Below are 17,548 nucleotides of genomic sequence, written 5' to 3'. Positions count from 1 at the left end.
TATATCTTGAAAGAAGTGTTAAAAAATATGACATGACTTCCATTGTGTTCAATCCATAGCGACATCCTTTACATTTATGACTTCTCCTGAAACCTGAGTTACCAGTTAACCAACCTTCTGATGTTTTCATCTCAGGACTGCTCACTACTACTTCCTGTTGCATGGTCCTTGCTCCTTCAAGGTCATCTGAGGTTTGTTGTGCATAATATGTTCAATAACCTAATCACTTTTAATTAGATGCCACATTTTGGTTAGTATCTTTCTAACCCTTTGATGTTATACACAATAACCTGTGATCATCCTTCTCTCGTGTTCATATTGTATCTGGTAAACCTTTTTATCAAACAATAGAGTCTCAGGTTTCTTAGCGTTAATCTTGTGTCTAACTGTTTAACAACACCCTGGCGGCAACCTCTTTCTTAAAATCTGTTTGCTAATTCATCTTGTGCCGCCACCAGCAGATGCTTGTCACTGCAATTGGGTCGCATGTGCAGTTTCTCAGCATAGAGGATGCTTTTTTTTTAGTTTGTTGGGTCGAAATCTTTGAACATGCAGTGTATTGTTTACAGCAGTTGGCTTCCTATATGTTCTTGTGTGGGTCCTACCTTCTTTCACAAATACAGTTAAATCTAAGAAATGAACTTTCTGTTTGCTGATAGACCTGGTGAATAGTAAGTTTAGATTGTTGTTTTTAACCTCTCTCTGAAGAGCAGAGGTCTCAGTTCGCATCCAAATGATGAATAAATCGCCAATGTAACCGGTCCAGAGGACGGCACTCTCTGATCACGGTACAGCAAATAAATGTCCCACTAATATGACTGTAGACCTGGTTATCAAACAGGAAGAAGTTGTGGAGGTACCAATGTATCATGGACAGAAGTGCAAGTTTGTTGAAAGACAGAGGTCTGGCTCCATGGAAATAGTGTATGGCACTTTAACCATCCTGGGAGAAAATGCTTTTCTAAAGAGATGTCACTTCCATAGGGCAGTTTCCTGAATATATGAGGACAGATTGTGGACATATTCTTCCTAGAAAAAGTTAATGTACCTGGATATACTTTCAAATAAGCCCCCAATGGCTGATATAATTAGCCTTACTGGCAGTCACCAGTAGGAAGTTATAACCTACTTTCCATAGGAAGAGTGTTTTTGTTTTGCCAATAACTTTGGCATGTTGAAAGTTTCATGGTGATCTGTCAAGCGAGGACCAAGAAAAAGGCAGGGTGCAAAAACACGTTTTCCCCATGCTAATTCTCTTTGAGATTTTAGACATGACTACAACCTGAACAGCTGAAACAAATGACACCACATTTAGCAGAAAGGTAGCTGTTGGTCCATGAAGTGAGCTTTTTGTAATTGGTCTAAATCAGTTAAGTAGGTTTTGAAATATTAAGGAAAATCCAAATTTGTATATAAAGGGATGCAAACGATCTACAACCCGACCACCACCACCAAATGAATTTTAAAAAATGGGAAGGGGCAGCGTGGCCCCCCTCATGGGCTGTTCTTGGCCCTAGTGACTGCCACCTCACTGGGGTGTGTTTTATAACCTTTATTATTGACAGGAAATTGTATTTTTACAAACCCGCTTTTAATTACATCCGTTGTCTAGAAAATGAAAAAGTATGCAATGCAGTAGTTGCTTTTGCACAAAGAGTGATCAACAGAAGAAAAAATAATTCACACTTTGAGGCCCTAATGTACAGAAAACCATAGGACCTAGTATGTTAATGTATGGAAAAAAATACAGGTCCTAGCATAGACTGATGCACTTTGCTGTAAATAGTCATACGTCATAATGTAAACATCTGACAACTGTTTATGTATTAATATTTGTAAATCAATCTAGTTATCTAGTTAAGACAGCCCTGTTCTAACATTGCTCAGCTAAGACTTATGGTAATATTGTCCGTAGCACAGAGATATCCCTCTGGGGATGATTCAGGCGCTATACAAGACTTATAAATAAATAAATGAAATAAATAAATAAATAAATCCGTATAGACTCCCACGAGATATTTCAATGTAATCTATCCTATGTACTATAGTACCAATTTATTATTTTTTAACTGACTTATGAATTGTTTTTAATACAATTTTCTTTTTAAGTAGAGGTGTTATCTAACGGCACTGACTATTTGACTTTTTATGCGATAACTGTCTCTTTAGAAAGCTTTAATGGTTGTAATTTCTAAACCAAATAAAGCTGATTTGATTAGATTTGATGTAAGGCTGCATCCTGTTTCTAGTTTTAACAAAAATCAATCAATTTCTTTCTGCTCCCCTTCTGCCGTAGGAGAGTGTACCAGCTGCCTTCTCTGTGTAATTTCTCTTACATTTGCGATAATAACATTAGTACCGAAGTATTTACCATCACATAATTTTCGCTTAGGAAACTACTTATTTGATTTTTGATTTAAACAAAAGCAGAGGCCTGCACTCTGACAGCCTACCTGCTGTTCCAGCATATCCCAGGTAATCAGATTTGTTAGGTTATAAAAATTGCCCTATCGTTCAAATCCTAGATCCTTCCATGAACCTAGGATCCCTTGAGAAAACTGCAACCCCCAGAATTCACAATCTGATATTTCAATAAATATGTGACTGTTAGAAATGGGATTTCTGGTTGGCTAAGGCTTGCGCCAAAGCCAGGCAGAAACCACCACTCTAGTCAGGGCAAGGGAGTTACATGCTGAAGATAACCCCTGCTCACCCCCTTGGTAGCTTAGCACTAGCAGTCAGGCTTATCCCAGAGGCAATGTGTAAAGCGTTTGCGCAACGCACACACAGCAGCAACCCATTAGGCACACCACAAAAGGAAATCCACCCAAGGTTATATAAAAAATATCCTTTGTATTATCATAAACACATTAGAAACATAATCACGCATTTACACTGTGCCAACTGGCACTGGCAATATTCACAGGGGATTATATACAGGACCAGGCAAATCGGGCTACGGTCAGAACCATCAAAATGCAGGTAGGAAATATAAGACACAACCAGTAATACTGGTACAATAATGACCTAAGCATTATCACATTAGCATTGGACACCATCCTAAAATATCATAGCATGACACTAGGCATATCCACATTAGACCCAAACCTCATTAGCATAAACATATTGCGCATTAGGCCTCACCAGTATAAACGCATTATGCAATAACCTCATAAGCATAAACAGATTACACATTAGGTTTCACCAGCATAAACACATTATGCATAAATCACATTGCATAATACTAGGCATCAACACAGGGTGCATAAATCATTAGCATAGACACATTGTGTAAGGGGCATCACATTAGGGCCTTGCGCCCCGTTCACCATCACCTAACTGACCCCAGGCCAACTGGCCATACATTGGGGCTCAAAGGCCCTTTGTACAGAAATGTCAGGGTGCTAAGGGGGACCTCTCCAAAGGGGCCCCATGGCTGCCTCAGCAGCAAACACAAAGTGTGCAAATGTGCTGGGGCATGGGGTGCACACACCCCTTTCTCACCTAGAAGAAATGGCCCCTCATTGCAGTTGCCCGCTACGGCAGCGCAACTGAAAAACAAAAGAGGCACTGGCACTTCTGTGCCCTCTGGGCCCCCAATGGGGCTCTGCCAAACAACTGTGGCCACACTTTGCAGCTGTCCACTGCCAGGCTGGGCAGCTGTGGCAAATATGAGCACTGACAATGTGTCCCGATCGGCACCAACAATGCCAATGGACTTCACAGAGAAATGCCCCCATTGCCTCTGCCCTCTAGCCGGTGGGGCAGCTGTAAGAAACTGACTCGGGCACCACTGTGCCACAAAGCCCCTCTCCGGGACTTCGCGGAAAACACACAAAACACGTAAAAGCTTGTATTTTTTCAAATGCATTTTGGATGTTTGTCGGATCTGATTGCAAATATAAAATGATATTATCTGCTCAATTTGATCTTCGCCATCTCACTCAAAGGAGATCTTGAAATTGTTACAAAATTGTATTACCAGGCGTTCTATAAATAGCAAAAACAGGAGGGGGACAACGGGCATCCATCCCTGGTCCTACATCTAATCCTTACTACCCCTGCCTCTTCTCTATTTAACACATTTTTAGTCTATGATCCTGCATAGAGCTCTCGTAGCATTTTTACCAACTGTGAGGGAAACCCAATTTAAAAAAAATAAAAAACAAGGCCTGCCAGTCAACAATGTCAAACACCTTTTCTGCATCGAGCATCAAAATAGCCGCCTTAAAGTTGCTGACCGGCAGGTAATCACTAGACCGCATTAAAAAATAATCTATATGGTAAAAAACCTGTTTGATCTTTATGGACCATCTGTTGTGCACAAGGGGCCAATTTTCATAAGTAGTTTAATCTATGCATTAGGATGCCTTGGAAGAACAATTGTTACTTACCTGTAAACAGGTGGTTCTCCAGTATTGGTGTCTTTCATAGATTCACATGCTTGAATATTCCCCGTCGTCGGAGTGGGAGTCCCACGGTAAATAATATAGCAATATATACAGCCATAATATATATATATATATACATATACATAAGTAATCATATAAAAACAGAGATATAAGTAAGTGATAACATCAAGAATGTCCCTATATGAAATCTCCATAGAGATACATGGAAAGAGAAAAAAGACATTCGTAGTCTATCTCTGTCATTATGTTAGTCCAAACTACGGCCAATCAGGCACCAGCTCCTCTCTAGAACCTTCTCCTCAGAGCTCCTCACCTCAGATTTTCGTAGCACCAAAGTGACCTTTAGAGTGTATGAGGAGAAGAGAGCCTCTGAAGGGAGGAGGGAGGGTCGCATGTGAATCTATGAAAGACACCAATACTGGAGAACCACCTGTTTACAGGTAAGTAACAATTGTTCTTCTCCAGTATTGGGGTGTCTTTCATAGATTCACATGCTTGAATATAGAATAGCTAGCAGTAACAATCATCATTGTTTCTATGATCACACAGCTTCGAAATTGTAATGACAATCAATCTTCTTATGCATATGACAGTACTGAATAACTGTAATAGTATAAATGCATCATATGTCAATTATAAATGGAAACAATATGGAGGCGGGAGGAAGAGGCTCACCTTATTTAAAAAGATTGCGTAGCACTGCTTGTCCTACTGCAGCGTCCTCTTCGCTTAATGTTGCCAAGCAGTAGTGCTTAGTAAACGTGTGTCTGGTCGACCACGTAGCTGCTCTGCAGATGTGTTGCAAAGGTCCTCCAGCAAATAAGGCAGTAGATGATGATATTGCCCTAGTGGAGTGCGCTCTCACTGAAGACTGTAGGGGTTTGTTTGCCTTTTGGTGGCAGAAAACAATAGCTGCCGAAATCCAGCGTGCAATCGTCGGCTTAGTAACCTGACGTCCCTTATGACAACGTCCATATGCTATAAAAAGTTGATCGGATTTTCGAAACGAACTTGTCCTACTGATGTAGAATTTTAGGCATCGCTTCACGTCCAAAGAGTGCAATCTTTGCTCTGCAGGTGTCTGAGGATTGGCAAAGAAGGTCTTTAATATTACTGGTTCATTAATATGAAAATCAGTAGGCACCTTGGGTAGGAATGATGGATTGGTGCGTAACACTACAGCATCCGGTTTGAACTGCAGGAACGGAGGTTTGACGGTAAAAGCATGAATGTCACTGACACGACGTGAAGACGTTAATGCCAGAAGTAGTGCGACCTTCCAAGTTAGATATTTTAAGTCGGCCTTGTGAATGGGCTCGAACGGAGGTCTCATCAATTGCGCCAACACAACGTTAAGATGCCACAACGGAGGAGGGCGCCGAATTGGCGGGAATTTCCGAAACAAACCTTTAAAAAATTGACGGATTATTCTTGAGGAACAAAGGGAATTTGATCCATCCTGCCGGAAACGGGAAATTGCTGCTAGGAAAACCCGTAGGGTTGCATAAGACAGTCCAGAATTAGCTAGGTGCAAGAAGAAAGGTAGTAATTGATGCGCCGTGGAGTGTATCGGGTGGACTCCGTTAGAAGCGCACCAGTGGCAGAATCTTTTCCATTTGAACTTGTACGTCCTGATTGTAGAGGGTGCTCTTGCTTGGGCCAAAATATCCCTACAATCCTGCGGGATGTCTAGATGGGCGAACTCATGGTGTTCAGGTTCCAGGCCGATAAGCTCAGTGAGGAGGGATTCGGATGGCAAATTCTCCCTTCGCTCATTGTGAGCAGATCTGTCCGATGTTGCAGGAGGATTGGTTGACATTGGGACATCAGGAGCAGTTCTGAGAACCACGCTTGTCGGGGCCAGCGTGGGGCTATTAGAATCAGGTGGCAAGGCTGTCTCTTCATCTTCCAAAGGACCCGAGGTATGAGGGGAATTGGAGGAATTGGAGGAAAGGAGTACGCAAATAGATTGCACCAGTTTATCAAAAGGGCATTCCCCAGCGACTCCTTGCGGGGATGCCAGCTTGCATAATTCCGGCATTTCCGGTTCTGCGGCGTAGCAAAGAGATCCAGTTGCGGACGACCCCATAGTTGGAATATCCTCTCTAGAGTGGGTTGGTGTAATTCCCACTCGTGGGTCGACGAGGAGGACCTGCTCAGGGAATCCGCTAGGACATTGGATACTCCTGGCAGGTGTACTGCTGTAATCATGATTTGATGACTGAGAGACCAGTCCCAAATTCTTTGAGCTAACCTGGACAGACTTGGGGATTTTGTTCCACCCTGTTTGTTGACATAGTGCATACAGGTTGTGTTGTCTGTCCGTATTAGCACTGACTCTCCTTGGATCAAGGGCAGAAAGGACTTTAGAGCGAGATAAATTGCCATCAACTCCAACCTGTTGATGTGCCAAGTTCTTTGGTGTGCTGACCATCTCCCTTTTACCGAGAGATCCTCCAAATGTGCACCCCATCCCTCTAATGAGGCGTCTGTCGTGATTGTCCAGTCCGGCGGCACCAACAGAAAAGACGTGCCTTCTGTCAAGTTGGCTGGATTTGTCCACCATGCGAGTGCTGACCTCATTTGATCTGTGACACGTACCATGTCGTGGAAAGAACCCGTTACTTGACGCCACTGAACATCCAGTGCTTCCTGAATAGGACGTGTTCTCAGCCTGCAATGGGGAACTAAGGCAATGGAGGATGACGCCATCCCCAGAAACGATTTTAACAATCTCACAGAAACTGACTCTTTTGACTTGATCAAAGCCACCAGCTGTAGAATCTTTTGCAGACGCTCTTGGGAAAGAAACGCTCTTGCTGATACCGTTTCCAGAGTTGCTCCCAGAAAATCCCTTTGCTGAGCAGGATGAGGTTGGGATTTCGCTGCATTTATGGACAGACCTAATGAGCGAAACACGTTCTGGCATAGAAGTATGTGTTGTCTTAGGTGAGTGCTTGACTGAGATTTCAGGAGAAAATCGTCCAGATATGGAAAAATTTGCACTCCCTGGAGTCGCAGAAACGCTATTACTGGAGCTAGCACCTTCGTGAACACACGAGGGGCCGAGCGCAGACCAAACGGTAACACTTTGAATTGGTAATCGTGTTGACCCACTCGAAAGCGCAGGAACTTGCGATGCCTTTGTAATATAGGAATATGAAAATAGGCATCCTGGAGATCTATAGTTGCCATGAAATCTTCCTGCGAGAGTAGACGCAAGATGTCTACTAGCGTCATCATACGAAAGGATTGGCTCTTTAGGTATTTGTTTAGTGCCCTTAGATCGAGGATGGGCCTCCACTCTCCGTTCTTCTTTGTGATCAGAAAGAATCGGGAATAAAAACCCTTTCCCCTTTGAGATACTGGCACCAATTCTACAGCTCCCTTCTGCTTTAGAAGTCGAACTTGATGCAAAAGTTCTTTCATGTGAGCAGGTGGTGGTCCGGAGGGTGGTGTGGAAGGAGGGAATTTGGTGAATTCTAAGGCGTGTCCTTTTTTCACAATGTCCAAAACCCAACGGTCCCTTGTGATGGAGGACCATTGAGAAAAGAACAGAGAGTTTCGACCTCCAACCTTGCATGTCCGGAAAGAGTCACTGTCTTTTAGATGCGTTTCCTCTGTATGAGGATTTCCCTCTATACGACTTGGAGGCCTGCTGTTGTGAAGATTGCTGTTGCTGGCCATTCGAATATCGGTTGGATCCTTGATTATAGGGTCTGTATTGATTACTACCCGTTCGAAAATTGGAGGAGGTGCCGCGTCCGCGTGCACCACGAAAATTTTGCCTTTGAAATTGTAGGTTTCCTAAGGATCTAGCTGTTTCAGTATCCTTCTTTATGGATTGGAGTGCCTCATCAACGTGACTTCCAAATAACGCCTCGCCGTCGTAAGCCATGTTAAGGATCATGGACTGTTCCTCCTGACGAAAGGATGTTGATCTTAACCATCCTTGCCTGCGCAGAACAGCCGCTCCGGCAAGCTGACGGAACCCCGTGCAGGCGATGTCTACTGCACAATCAATTATCTCCGCCGATGCTGCTTCTCCCTCTTGCAGCAACTTCATTGCTTCTGCCTTTAATGGCTCCGGCAACTCTTGCAGCACATCTGAAATATCAGGCCACACTTGTCGGTCATAGCGACCCAAAATGGCCAAGGCATTAGCTGCTCTAACCACAGTAGAGGCCATTGAAGAGAACTTACGCCCTATGGCATCCATTCGACGTCCGTCACGATCCGGTGGTGCGGTGACAGTCGACGCCGGATTTTTTGCCTTACGTTGCGCTGCCTGCGTAACGACTGACTCAGGTTTAGCCTGTCCCGTGAGGCATGCTGGGGTTCCTATTGGTGCCTTATATTTATTCTCTAATCGAGGCACCTGGGCCGGCAAGGTATTCGGTGTTTGCATCAACTTCTTGCCTTCTTCCCAAATAAATTCCACAATAGGAATAGCATGAGTCTGTTTAAAAGGTTGACTCTTAAAATCATACAGGAAACAATCTTCCTCTCTGCGCTCCGTTGTCAGTTTAAAATGTTGCGCCGCCCTCTCCATTAGTTGGTGAAAGTTCGCTATGTCCACTGGAGGTGAATCCCCTGTTACTATCTGAGAGGGGGATGGAATTAGTGCTTGGTAATTGTCCCACTCCGCCATATCATCGTCATCATTATCCACATCCCCACTATCATCTGGGATTTCACCCTCTTCTGTTTCTTGAGGGACTTCCTGCGGAGGCTCATAGTGAGGCAACAATCTCTCTGGGACCTGCCTTGGTGGTGCAGACGGTAGCAGAGGTAAAGGATTTACATTTGGTATCGGTGGTATAGTTGTTGGAACCACAGGAGTTAACGGGACCTCAGAACGCTGTGGAGATAGAGGAAAGCGTTGATTGTAGTCGTCCAACATGCGTTGGAGATTAGTTATGAGTGACAATGGAAGAGTCGCCGTTGCATGTTTCGCAGGCACCTGCTGTATGTAAACTGGGTCTTCACCCTCACTGCTGTCATCCTGGCATTTAATTATCAAGCCGGATGGGCTTTGCGCCGTTCCAAAGGACTCCGGTAAACCCTCGGACTCCTGATCAGAATCCGTAGCAAATAAAGGGGAGGGAGGCTGCGCATCCCCTACAGGAATAATCTCTTCCTGCCTATCGAGGCTAGCACCAGTTGGTAATGGTGTCAAAGGAACCCCAGTGAATGATGAAAGCGACGCTGAAGTTGTATGAGGTAGCTGTTCCCTCCTTGACCTTTGGGCAGACGATATCCTGTTCACCTTTATCTTTATGAAAGAACCTGCCGTCGACTGCTGCATGGTATGCACTGTGGACGTCTTCAGCGACGGAGCTGTTGATAATGGACCGCTGGTCGACGGAATAATCGTCGGCGGAATCTGTGCCAACGAAATCGACGACGACGGAGCCGCCGTCGACGGAGCCGTCGCCGATGAGGCTTTAGTCGACGAAGCCACCGTCGTCAAAGCCACCGTCGACGATCCCGTCGACGGGATCTTCTTTTTCTTCGTCGACGAAGTGGACGCCGACGAGATCGACGACGTCTTCGTCGACGACACGGGTTGCGTCGACGGTACCTTTACCTTCTTCGTCGACGACGATGTAATGGGCAAAATAGAAGTCACCGCCCTTGAAGTACTGATGGTCACCGTCGACGAGGATAACGTCGACAGAACACTCGTCGACGACGAAGCAGCCGATGTCGTCGTCAGAGTCACCGTCGGCGAGCCAGATACAGCAGATCTCGTCGTCGGCAGCATCGTCGACGAGGCGGACAGTCTTTTTCCTGAGGACTGGGAAATAGACGCCTCTACAGCCTGAGAACTATGTCCCGAAGGCGACAAAACAGTAGGTGAGACCGCAGAAGTGGCAGCTGTCAGAGTCAAAGACAGTTTCTTTTTCTTGAGGAAAGGAGATGGTAACTCCTGCACACTACTGCGCTTAGAGGCTGACTGAGAACGGCCAGAAAGAAGACTTTCCATATCAGACACTGGGTCATTTTTATCCTTCAGTCTCTGTAGCCATATTAAGAGACGGCCTTCTCTGTCCTTTAAAGTCTTTGTAGAAAAAGTTCTACAAAATTTACATTTTGCCACTTCATGATCTGGGTACAAACAGTAAATACACTTACTGTGTGGGTCCTCCGAAAATAAATGCAGCTTTCCACACGAAGAACATGGTCTAAACAAAGATTTCTTACTTGAAGACATTCTGACTGACAAAAACTGAGCAGAGCTCAGGGAGACTCCCTGTCACACGACGTGCGGTAGAAAATCTGAGGTGAGGAGCTCTGAGGAGAAGGTTCTAGAGAGGAGCTGGCGCCTGATTGGCCGTAGTTTGGACTAACATAATGACAGAGATAGACTACGAATGTCTTTTTTCTCTTTCCATGTATCTCTATGGAGATTTCATATAGGGACATTCTTGATGTTATCACTTACTTATATCTCTGTTTTTATATGATTACTTATGTATATGTATATATATATATATATTATGGCTGTATATATTGCTATATTATTTACCGTGGGACTCCCACTCCGACGACGGGGAATATTCAAGCATGTGAATCTATGAAAGACACCCCAATACTGGAGAACCTTATCTTTCTTTAAAAAACATACCACAGCAGCTTCCTTGAATTTATTTGATATATCCAACGCATCAAGTATTTGATTGAAAAATGCAGTCATTAAAGGTAGAAGCACTTTCTAAAAGGTTTTATAGACTTCTACAGGTATTCCATCATTACTCACTGCTTTAGCATTGGCCACATGTTTAAGTGCATCTCTAATTTCCTCTTGGGTTATTCGTTTAATAAGAGAATCCCTCTGACTATCCAAAATACGAGGTATCTGCAGAGCTTTAAAGTATCGTGAGAGCAATTCTAAATCAATATCCTGCGCATCTTCATAAATATTTTTTTAAATGATTGAGAAATATCTTGCCGATCTTCTCCTTAGTGTCTTCAATCATACCCGTTTTGGCATCCCTAATCTGAACAATTTAATTTCTACTATTTTGGACTTTAGTAGTCCAAGTTATATACCTCCCTATATGTTGGCATTTTCTCTTATACTGTTTGTTTATAGGTCTTACTGCCTATGATTTCCTCAAGCTTAAAAATATCAATATCAATATCAATTGATCTTTAGCTATGGAAGTCCAAATTGGTTGTCTGGGATGGTCTTGCGAATAAATAGTACATCTCCTGCCACTACCTCCCTTTAATGAGGTGTGAAACTTCTCCCAGAGCAGAAACTATGGCCTAGGTAGGCTTGTTGCCAATAAAACCTAAGTGAGAGGTGTGTGGCACATATCAGGTCTGGAAGGGGAGCTGGGGAGGGTTCAGTAAATGTATTAACTTGAGAGTGACCACAGTGAGGCCTGCCCATTCATAGTTATGTGTAAAGGGAGACCTGAGGAAGAAAAACATTTTATTCCTTGGGCTCTCTGTAGCCACTTAGGAACCTGCCCAGTGTGGGGTAGGTGGTCCCAAAACCAATATGGGGTAACTGAGAAGGATGGGACTGCTCATTTCCATAAACACACTCCTGGCACACAAGCTCCCTCCAGGGGGAGAAAGATTCTGCCATATTGGATTTGCCTCAGAATAGTAGACTGTGATACAGTTTGCAGTAAGGCAAACAGGATGTGCTGCAAAAGTGGGAGGATTTACTCTTAAGAACATTTTTCTTACTAGTTGGATAGTGTCAAAGAGTCACTCCTACCCACTAGCTAGAAAATCCTACACAGTGGCACATCACCCACACCTCATCAGAACACTTTTTGGACCTGCGGTGGAACAGAAGAAGACTAGCTCTCCTGTTTGAGACCATTGTGGAGACCCGAATGGATGGACTGGCTCCTGCACACATAGGACTACGAACTGGACAAGGTTTAGGTGGCTGACCTACTGTGTGGCTACAGGGACAAACAAGGCACAAGGGAACTTTTTCCTGAATTGTCAGGCTTACCAGTAGCACCTGGACCTGAACAGGACTCCGATGGTGAACTCTGCTGAGTCAAATCCTGGCCCCTTAGTGCTTCCTCCGAGGCCATTGGAACCTTAGAAGTGACCCAGGGAAGCTGCTACTGAAACTATGAAAAGCTGGAACTTGGAATATTTTTAGACCTCGAGACCATCACTGGGACCTGGCAGCAAAGGTGATTGATTGCGAAGGTACTGTATCAGACTCAACTTCAGGTTTGCCTTGCTGGAGGATCTTAAGCTACATAAAACGACTACGTCCAAAGAAAGAAATCTTAATAAAGGAGGCAAAATGAATCTGCATGATGCAAGGATTTTGAAGCCATGAAATTCAAGTTTTCCAGCTCTGAGTTTTCCCACCAAAACCAACTGCTATGGTAGGACCTCAAGCAATGTCTATCTGGCATTGAGAGTACTTCGGGGAATATAGTCTGCAATCTTTTTAACTCACATTTCAGAGACTAAGGGCCTGCTGTTCCACCAAGGGGATTGAATAAATTACCCCATCCTCATGATGGGGAGACTGCACACCTGATTTATAAATAACCATCCAGCAGGTGGTCCTTTATAAAAGCAATCGCAGGAACTGCTGTCAGAGTGATACCTGTCCATGCATTTTACTCAGTTCTACTGGGCTGCAGGACATAGCCCAGTAGCACACATTATATAGATATAGATTGCGCAGGTGGACAACTATGTTGACAGGAAGGGAACTCCATCACCATCATGATGAAGCTCCCCTTCCGCCAACATATAATTCTGACACTATGTCAGAAGGTAGAACGTTTGACCTTGACAAACCCGCTTGGTGTATCCTACTTGCGGCTCAATTACAGTCAGTCTAACTGCATTTTTACACTTTTGGTGTCATTGTACTCATTTCATGTTCCTCTATTTTAATGAATCAGTTGGAGGATTTTCAGTGTGTTGTGTATTGAGTATTTGACTTTTTAATTGCTTTATTACTGCAAAATACTTTACATATTTTCCTAAATGAAGCCTGCCTTGTCTGTGTCATAGCTACCAGGGGATTGAGCCCAGGTTCAACTTACTGATACTGTGTTTTACCTTAGCAGGTTTGTGGTCCTATTCCTTGTGGTGCACTTCCATTCACCCCAATTCATAATAATCCATGTTTTGGCAGCGAGTCTGCCACAAATTACCTAATGAGCCAAATAAATGCATGGAATGGATATTCAGGTGGTACTTCACTAAGTGCATATGACAGAAGCCCTCATTCCTTCTCTCACAGCAAGCAGACATTATCTGAAAACCAGACTGCCACTAACCAGTTACAAAAGTCTACAGCACCACTGGCAGAAGAATCACCATCTTCACCCTGACAGATAATATAGTCAACATCATTTCATACTGATTTTAGGAGTGAGATACAACGTTTACCACTATGTGCTGAAGGATAAGTGGAGTTGTTAGCAGGGTATGAATTATCCATTTTTTACTTTGTGCTTCTCACTCCTTCTGAAGCAAGAGCCAAACAGAATGATATCAATAGTTTCATCAAAATTTATAGATGGGATTCTACAGTATAATGTTCTACCCTGCAGGTCTAAACCAATTTAGAGGTATCTTGCCTATGACGCATTAGTGCCGGGTAAACTCTGGCAGTTAATCCAAGCGAAAGTGTATGTGGAGTGTTCATTGATAATCCAAAGGCATTTATTTGGATACGACGCATAGCTAGGGTTCAATATTCACTTCCTGGTAGCAATAGCACTAGTGAAGGTGCACTCATCAGTTTCAGATTCAGACCTAAGGACAGCATCTAGACTGCTCTCATCGCTACCACAGACAACATCTAACTCATCATGGACCAAGGCAATACCATGACAGTCAGCCTCCTTGATCTCTACATGGCTTTAAAAACGTTCACCCTAAAGATCCTCATCCAGTGTCTCCACAAGACAGGGATCTGCTGCACAGCTCTTCAATAGACCATTTCCTTCCACACAGGCTGCACGCAGAAGGCCAGCCTAACCTCCTACATATCAGAACCTTCCAATTTGATCTGCAACATTCCTACGGGATCAACTCACTGCCTCACACTCTTTAATGTCTCTATGACCTACTCACTAACATCATCCAGAGGTGGTACTCTTTGGAACAAGAACTACACTATGGTCCTTGCTCTGGTGGGCATATGAACTGGCCAACACCCAACTGAACAACAAACACCCATCCAGCCAAGCCCGGAAACCAGGGAATGGGATTGACAACTAAATATCAATATCCAGCCAGGTGAACTTGATAACCTCCTCCTGCTTCCATGCTGAAAAAAAGTAAACTTTCACAAAAGTTTAAGTTTACCTTTGTGAATCAGGCCCAATATGTGTTATCAAACACTACACAGCAGTGCACTCGAATCTTAACATTGAACTTCCTTGGGCAAGGTACAGCAATAAAAAGTATGAAGGCAAACTTTCTGCGTAATGTATATAAATGATCAACAAACAATATGGCATTACAATGCATAGCACCAAGCGTGGCCATTTACAGAAAAATAACATATGTAGATACATAACAGCTGGCCAAGATGCCCAGCTATGTTAATTCTTGTCTCATGGAAGTGGAGTAAGAATAATTTCTTGCTTTATATATCCTTAAGAGTTGTGCAATATTAAAGTACAGGTGTACTCGCTATTTATAAATGCAGAACAATCTTCAAGCATTGTTTATGGTTGGTGCATAATTTCTGGAAGTATTAGATAGCCTCAAAGAAAGAGCTAATGAGTATTGGATACATTTTGCATTTCCTATTCACTTTTCACAATTTTACAAGGAATAACTTGTATACAGAAACGGGTGCACTTTCCATTGTGTGCTTTAACTTTCGCAAATAAGTCCTTGGTGTAATTCCATGTCAAATTGAAGCATGCAGAGGAGGCATTGACGGGTAGAAAGGTTATATTTTGCAATCATATTTTAAGCAAACATCTTCGTATAATCTTACTTAAAGTAATACATGTCTGATGAATTTGATACAATATAAGAATGCTCACAATTGCAAATAAGATCATTCAAAGTAGCTAAATATGCAAGGCAGTACATGTTTTTCTATATGAGAGGATAGAGGGTGGGTGATCACACACCCTTTTTGAAGTCACTTCCACTTACCCTTCGTAGATGCAGCACTATCCACGACCCATGAGAGTGGCGACTCCCTCAAATATCCTTGGCTTAAATTTCTTCCATGCTTTCTGAATTTCTCTCTGGGTGTCATGGCGTTATTACTTTTTTGCTAAAAAAGTAAAGAATGGCTGATATATGATATTGTGCATAGTAAATGGAACTAACCTTAGCAGACATGCAATTAAAACATTCTTTTTTAAAATTAAAGTACATTTTCCGAAATAGAGCACAAAGAGCAGCAGTTGGTGTTCCAAGAATGTATTCTTTATTTTGTGCATAGCATGCTCACAAAGCCGTTAATGTGAACACTGGTTTTGAATCGAAGATGTTTACTGCTCTTACCGCACAAATATGATTAAAAAATATGATTCAAACGAGTTTTATATTTGCACTGCTGTGATGTCACAGTATTGAATATCTGTCCCCAAAGACGATTCTCTTAGGAATGGTGCGTCGCAGCCTTCCTTGGGACACCAGAGACAAGTGCAAATTGGGGAGGTGTTGATGGATTATCAGCCACCTATTCCACCTCTCTCAGGTCCAACAGAACTGGAGGATGTGTGCAATGCTGTCTGCTGCCTTCCTGTCAGCCAAGGCTCTGTGTAGACCAACAGCTGATAGTGGTTCCAACAAACACTCAAAAGGTGATGGGAGGTATGCTTGTAATAAGTCTACCCACTGGCAATCCTTCAGGACAGAATTCATACCCATCGTTCTTTTGTCCGCCATGTCATGTAAGTTTGGACCCAGCCTACTCCCTTAAAAAAAGGTTTAGCCTGAACTGACAGGTCAGATCCTCCCCAAACAGCCAGACCAGATCCTCCCTGAGCTGCAACACAAGCAACCAAGTACTGGGTTCACCCTTATTAGGGCTCATCTGTTGGGTATAGCTTGGTTCTAGTGGCACAGTGTGTGATGGACCCACGTCTGGGTATACCTGTCCCGCTGAGAGCATTACATCAAGCACACTAGTCTGAGAAATACAAACATTTGTTATTAATAATAAAGCACATTTATTTGCTTGTAAATGAGTATTTTATATTTGATGCTGGGAATTGTTTGCACTTATAGCTTACAGCTCAGATTAAGATATATCAAACATCCAGTCCTAGAGGAGAAAAATATTGGTTTACAAATACATTTGCATGTAGGTGCTTTTGAAACTACTCTTACCACCACACTTCCTACTAATACTACTACTACAACTAAACACACTGTGATTATTATTACAGTTATTATCATGATAGTTATTATGATTATTGCAATAATAATAATAATACTAGTAATAATACTACTACTACTAATAATAATAATAATAATAATAATAATAATAACAACAACAACAATAATGGACCCCTTTTCTAAAACAGATTGCATTTACTGAGATGGGCTGTACCTTCAAAGAGCAAGATTATATAATTGAGACAAAAGATAAAGTTTGCATTGAAACTGCTAACCTTGAAAGGTATAGGTAGCAAACTATTGCATAGTCAATACATCTCAGGAAGGGTCAGTATTTTGTCAGAATTTTACAGAAATCTTGCCCATGCATATTTACTTTGAGACCAAATAATGCTGTAAATCCAACGAAATGTTACTATGACAGCAAAGTAAAACAAATGAATGTGCAAAGGTGGTTAGTGAATAGTACTCTGTTTTTATTTTTTGACAGGCTTAGGCATCCAAGCAGTCAGCAGTAAAGCAATAAACCAGTGTTGACTTGCACATTTTGCAAGGTCATCACCAGATGTCTTCTGTAGCTGAAGCTATTTGCTGTTGGCATTAGGACACGCTGCACTTTTTCCCTACTAACCTGTGGTTAAGTGCCATGCTCTCTCCCTAAAACATGGTACAACTGGCATATACTTGATCGAAATCTTTCACTTCCATGTAATACCCTAGTAAAGGTACTAAATGTTTCCAGGGCTTGTAACCTAAAAGCTAATAGTGTGTAGCAGCACTCATAGCGCCTCTCAATAAATGTTCACTGT

At 42.8% G+C, this 17,548-nt stretch overlaps 1 protein-coding gene across 1 annotated transcript in view; it reads right to left on the bottom strand.

Moving 5' to 3' along the window:
- The window catches only part of LOC146864180 (sodium channel protein type 4 subunit alpha B-like), a 1,025,953-nt gene that overhangs the window by 635,165 nt on the left and 373,240 nt on the right, over window positions 1-17,548 (bottom strand). The window contains exon 5 of the mRNA XM_085638948.1: window positions 15,543-15,666. Coding sequence (XP_085495074.1) covers window positions 15,543-15,666 — 124 coding nt within the window. The remainder of the gene's footprint in view (window positions 1-15,542; window positions 15,667-17,548) is intronic.

This window comes from Triturus cristatus, chromosome 2_1 (genome assembly GCF_964204655.1).
Source record: "Triturus cristatus chromosome 2_1, aTriCri1.1, whole genome shotgun sequence".
Taxonomy (NCBI): Eukaryota; Metazoa; Chordata; class Amphibia; order Caudata; family Salamandridae; genus Triturus; species Triturus cristatus.
The sequence above is the reverse complement of the archived record's forward strand: the minus strand, read 5'-3'. Positions and strand labels throughout refer to the sequence as shown.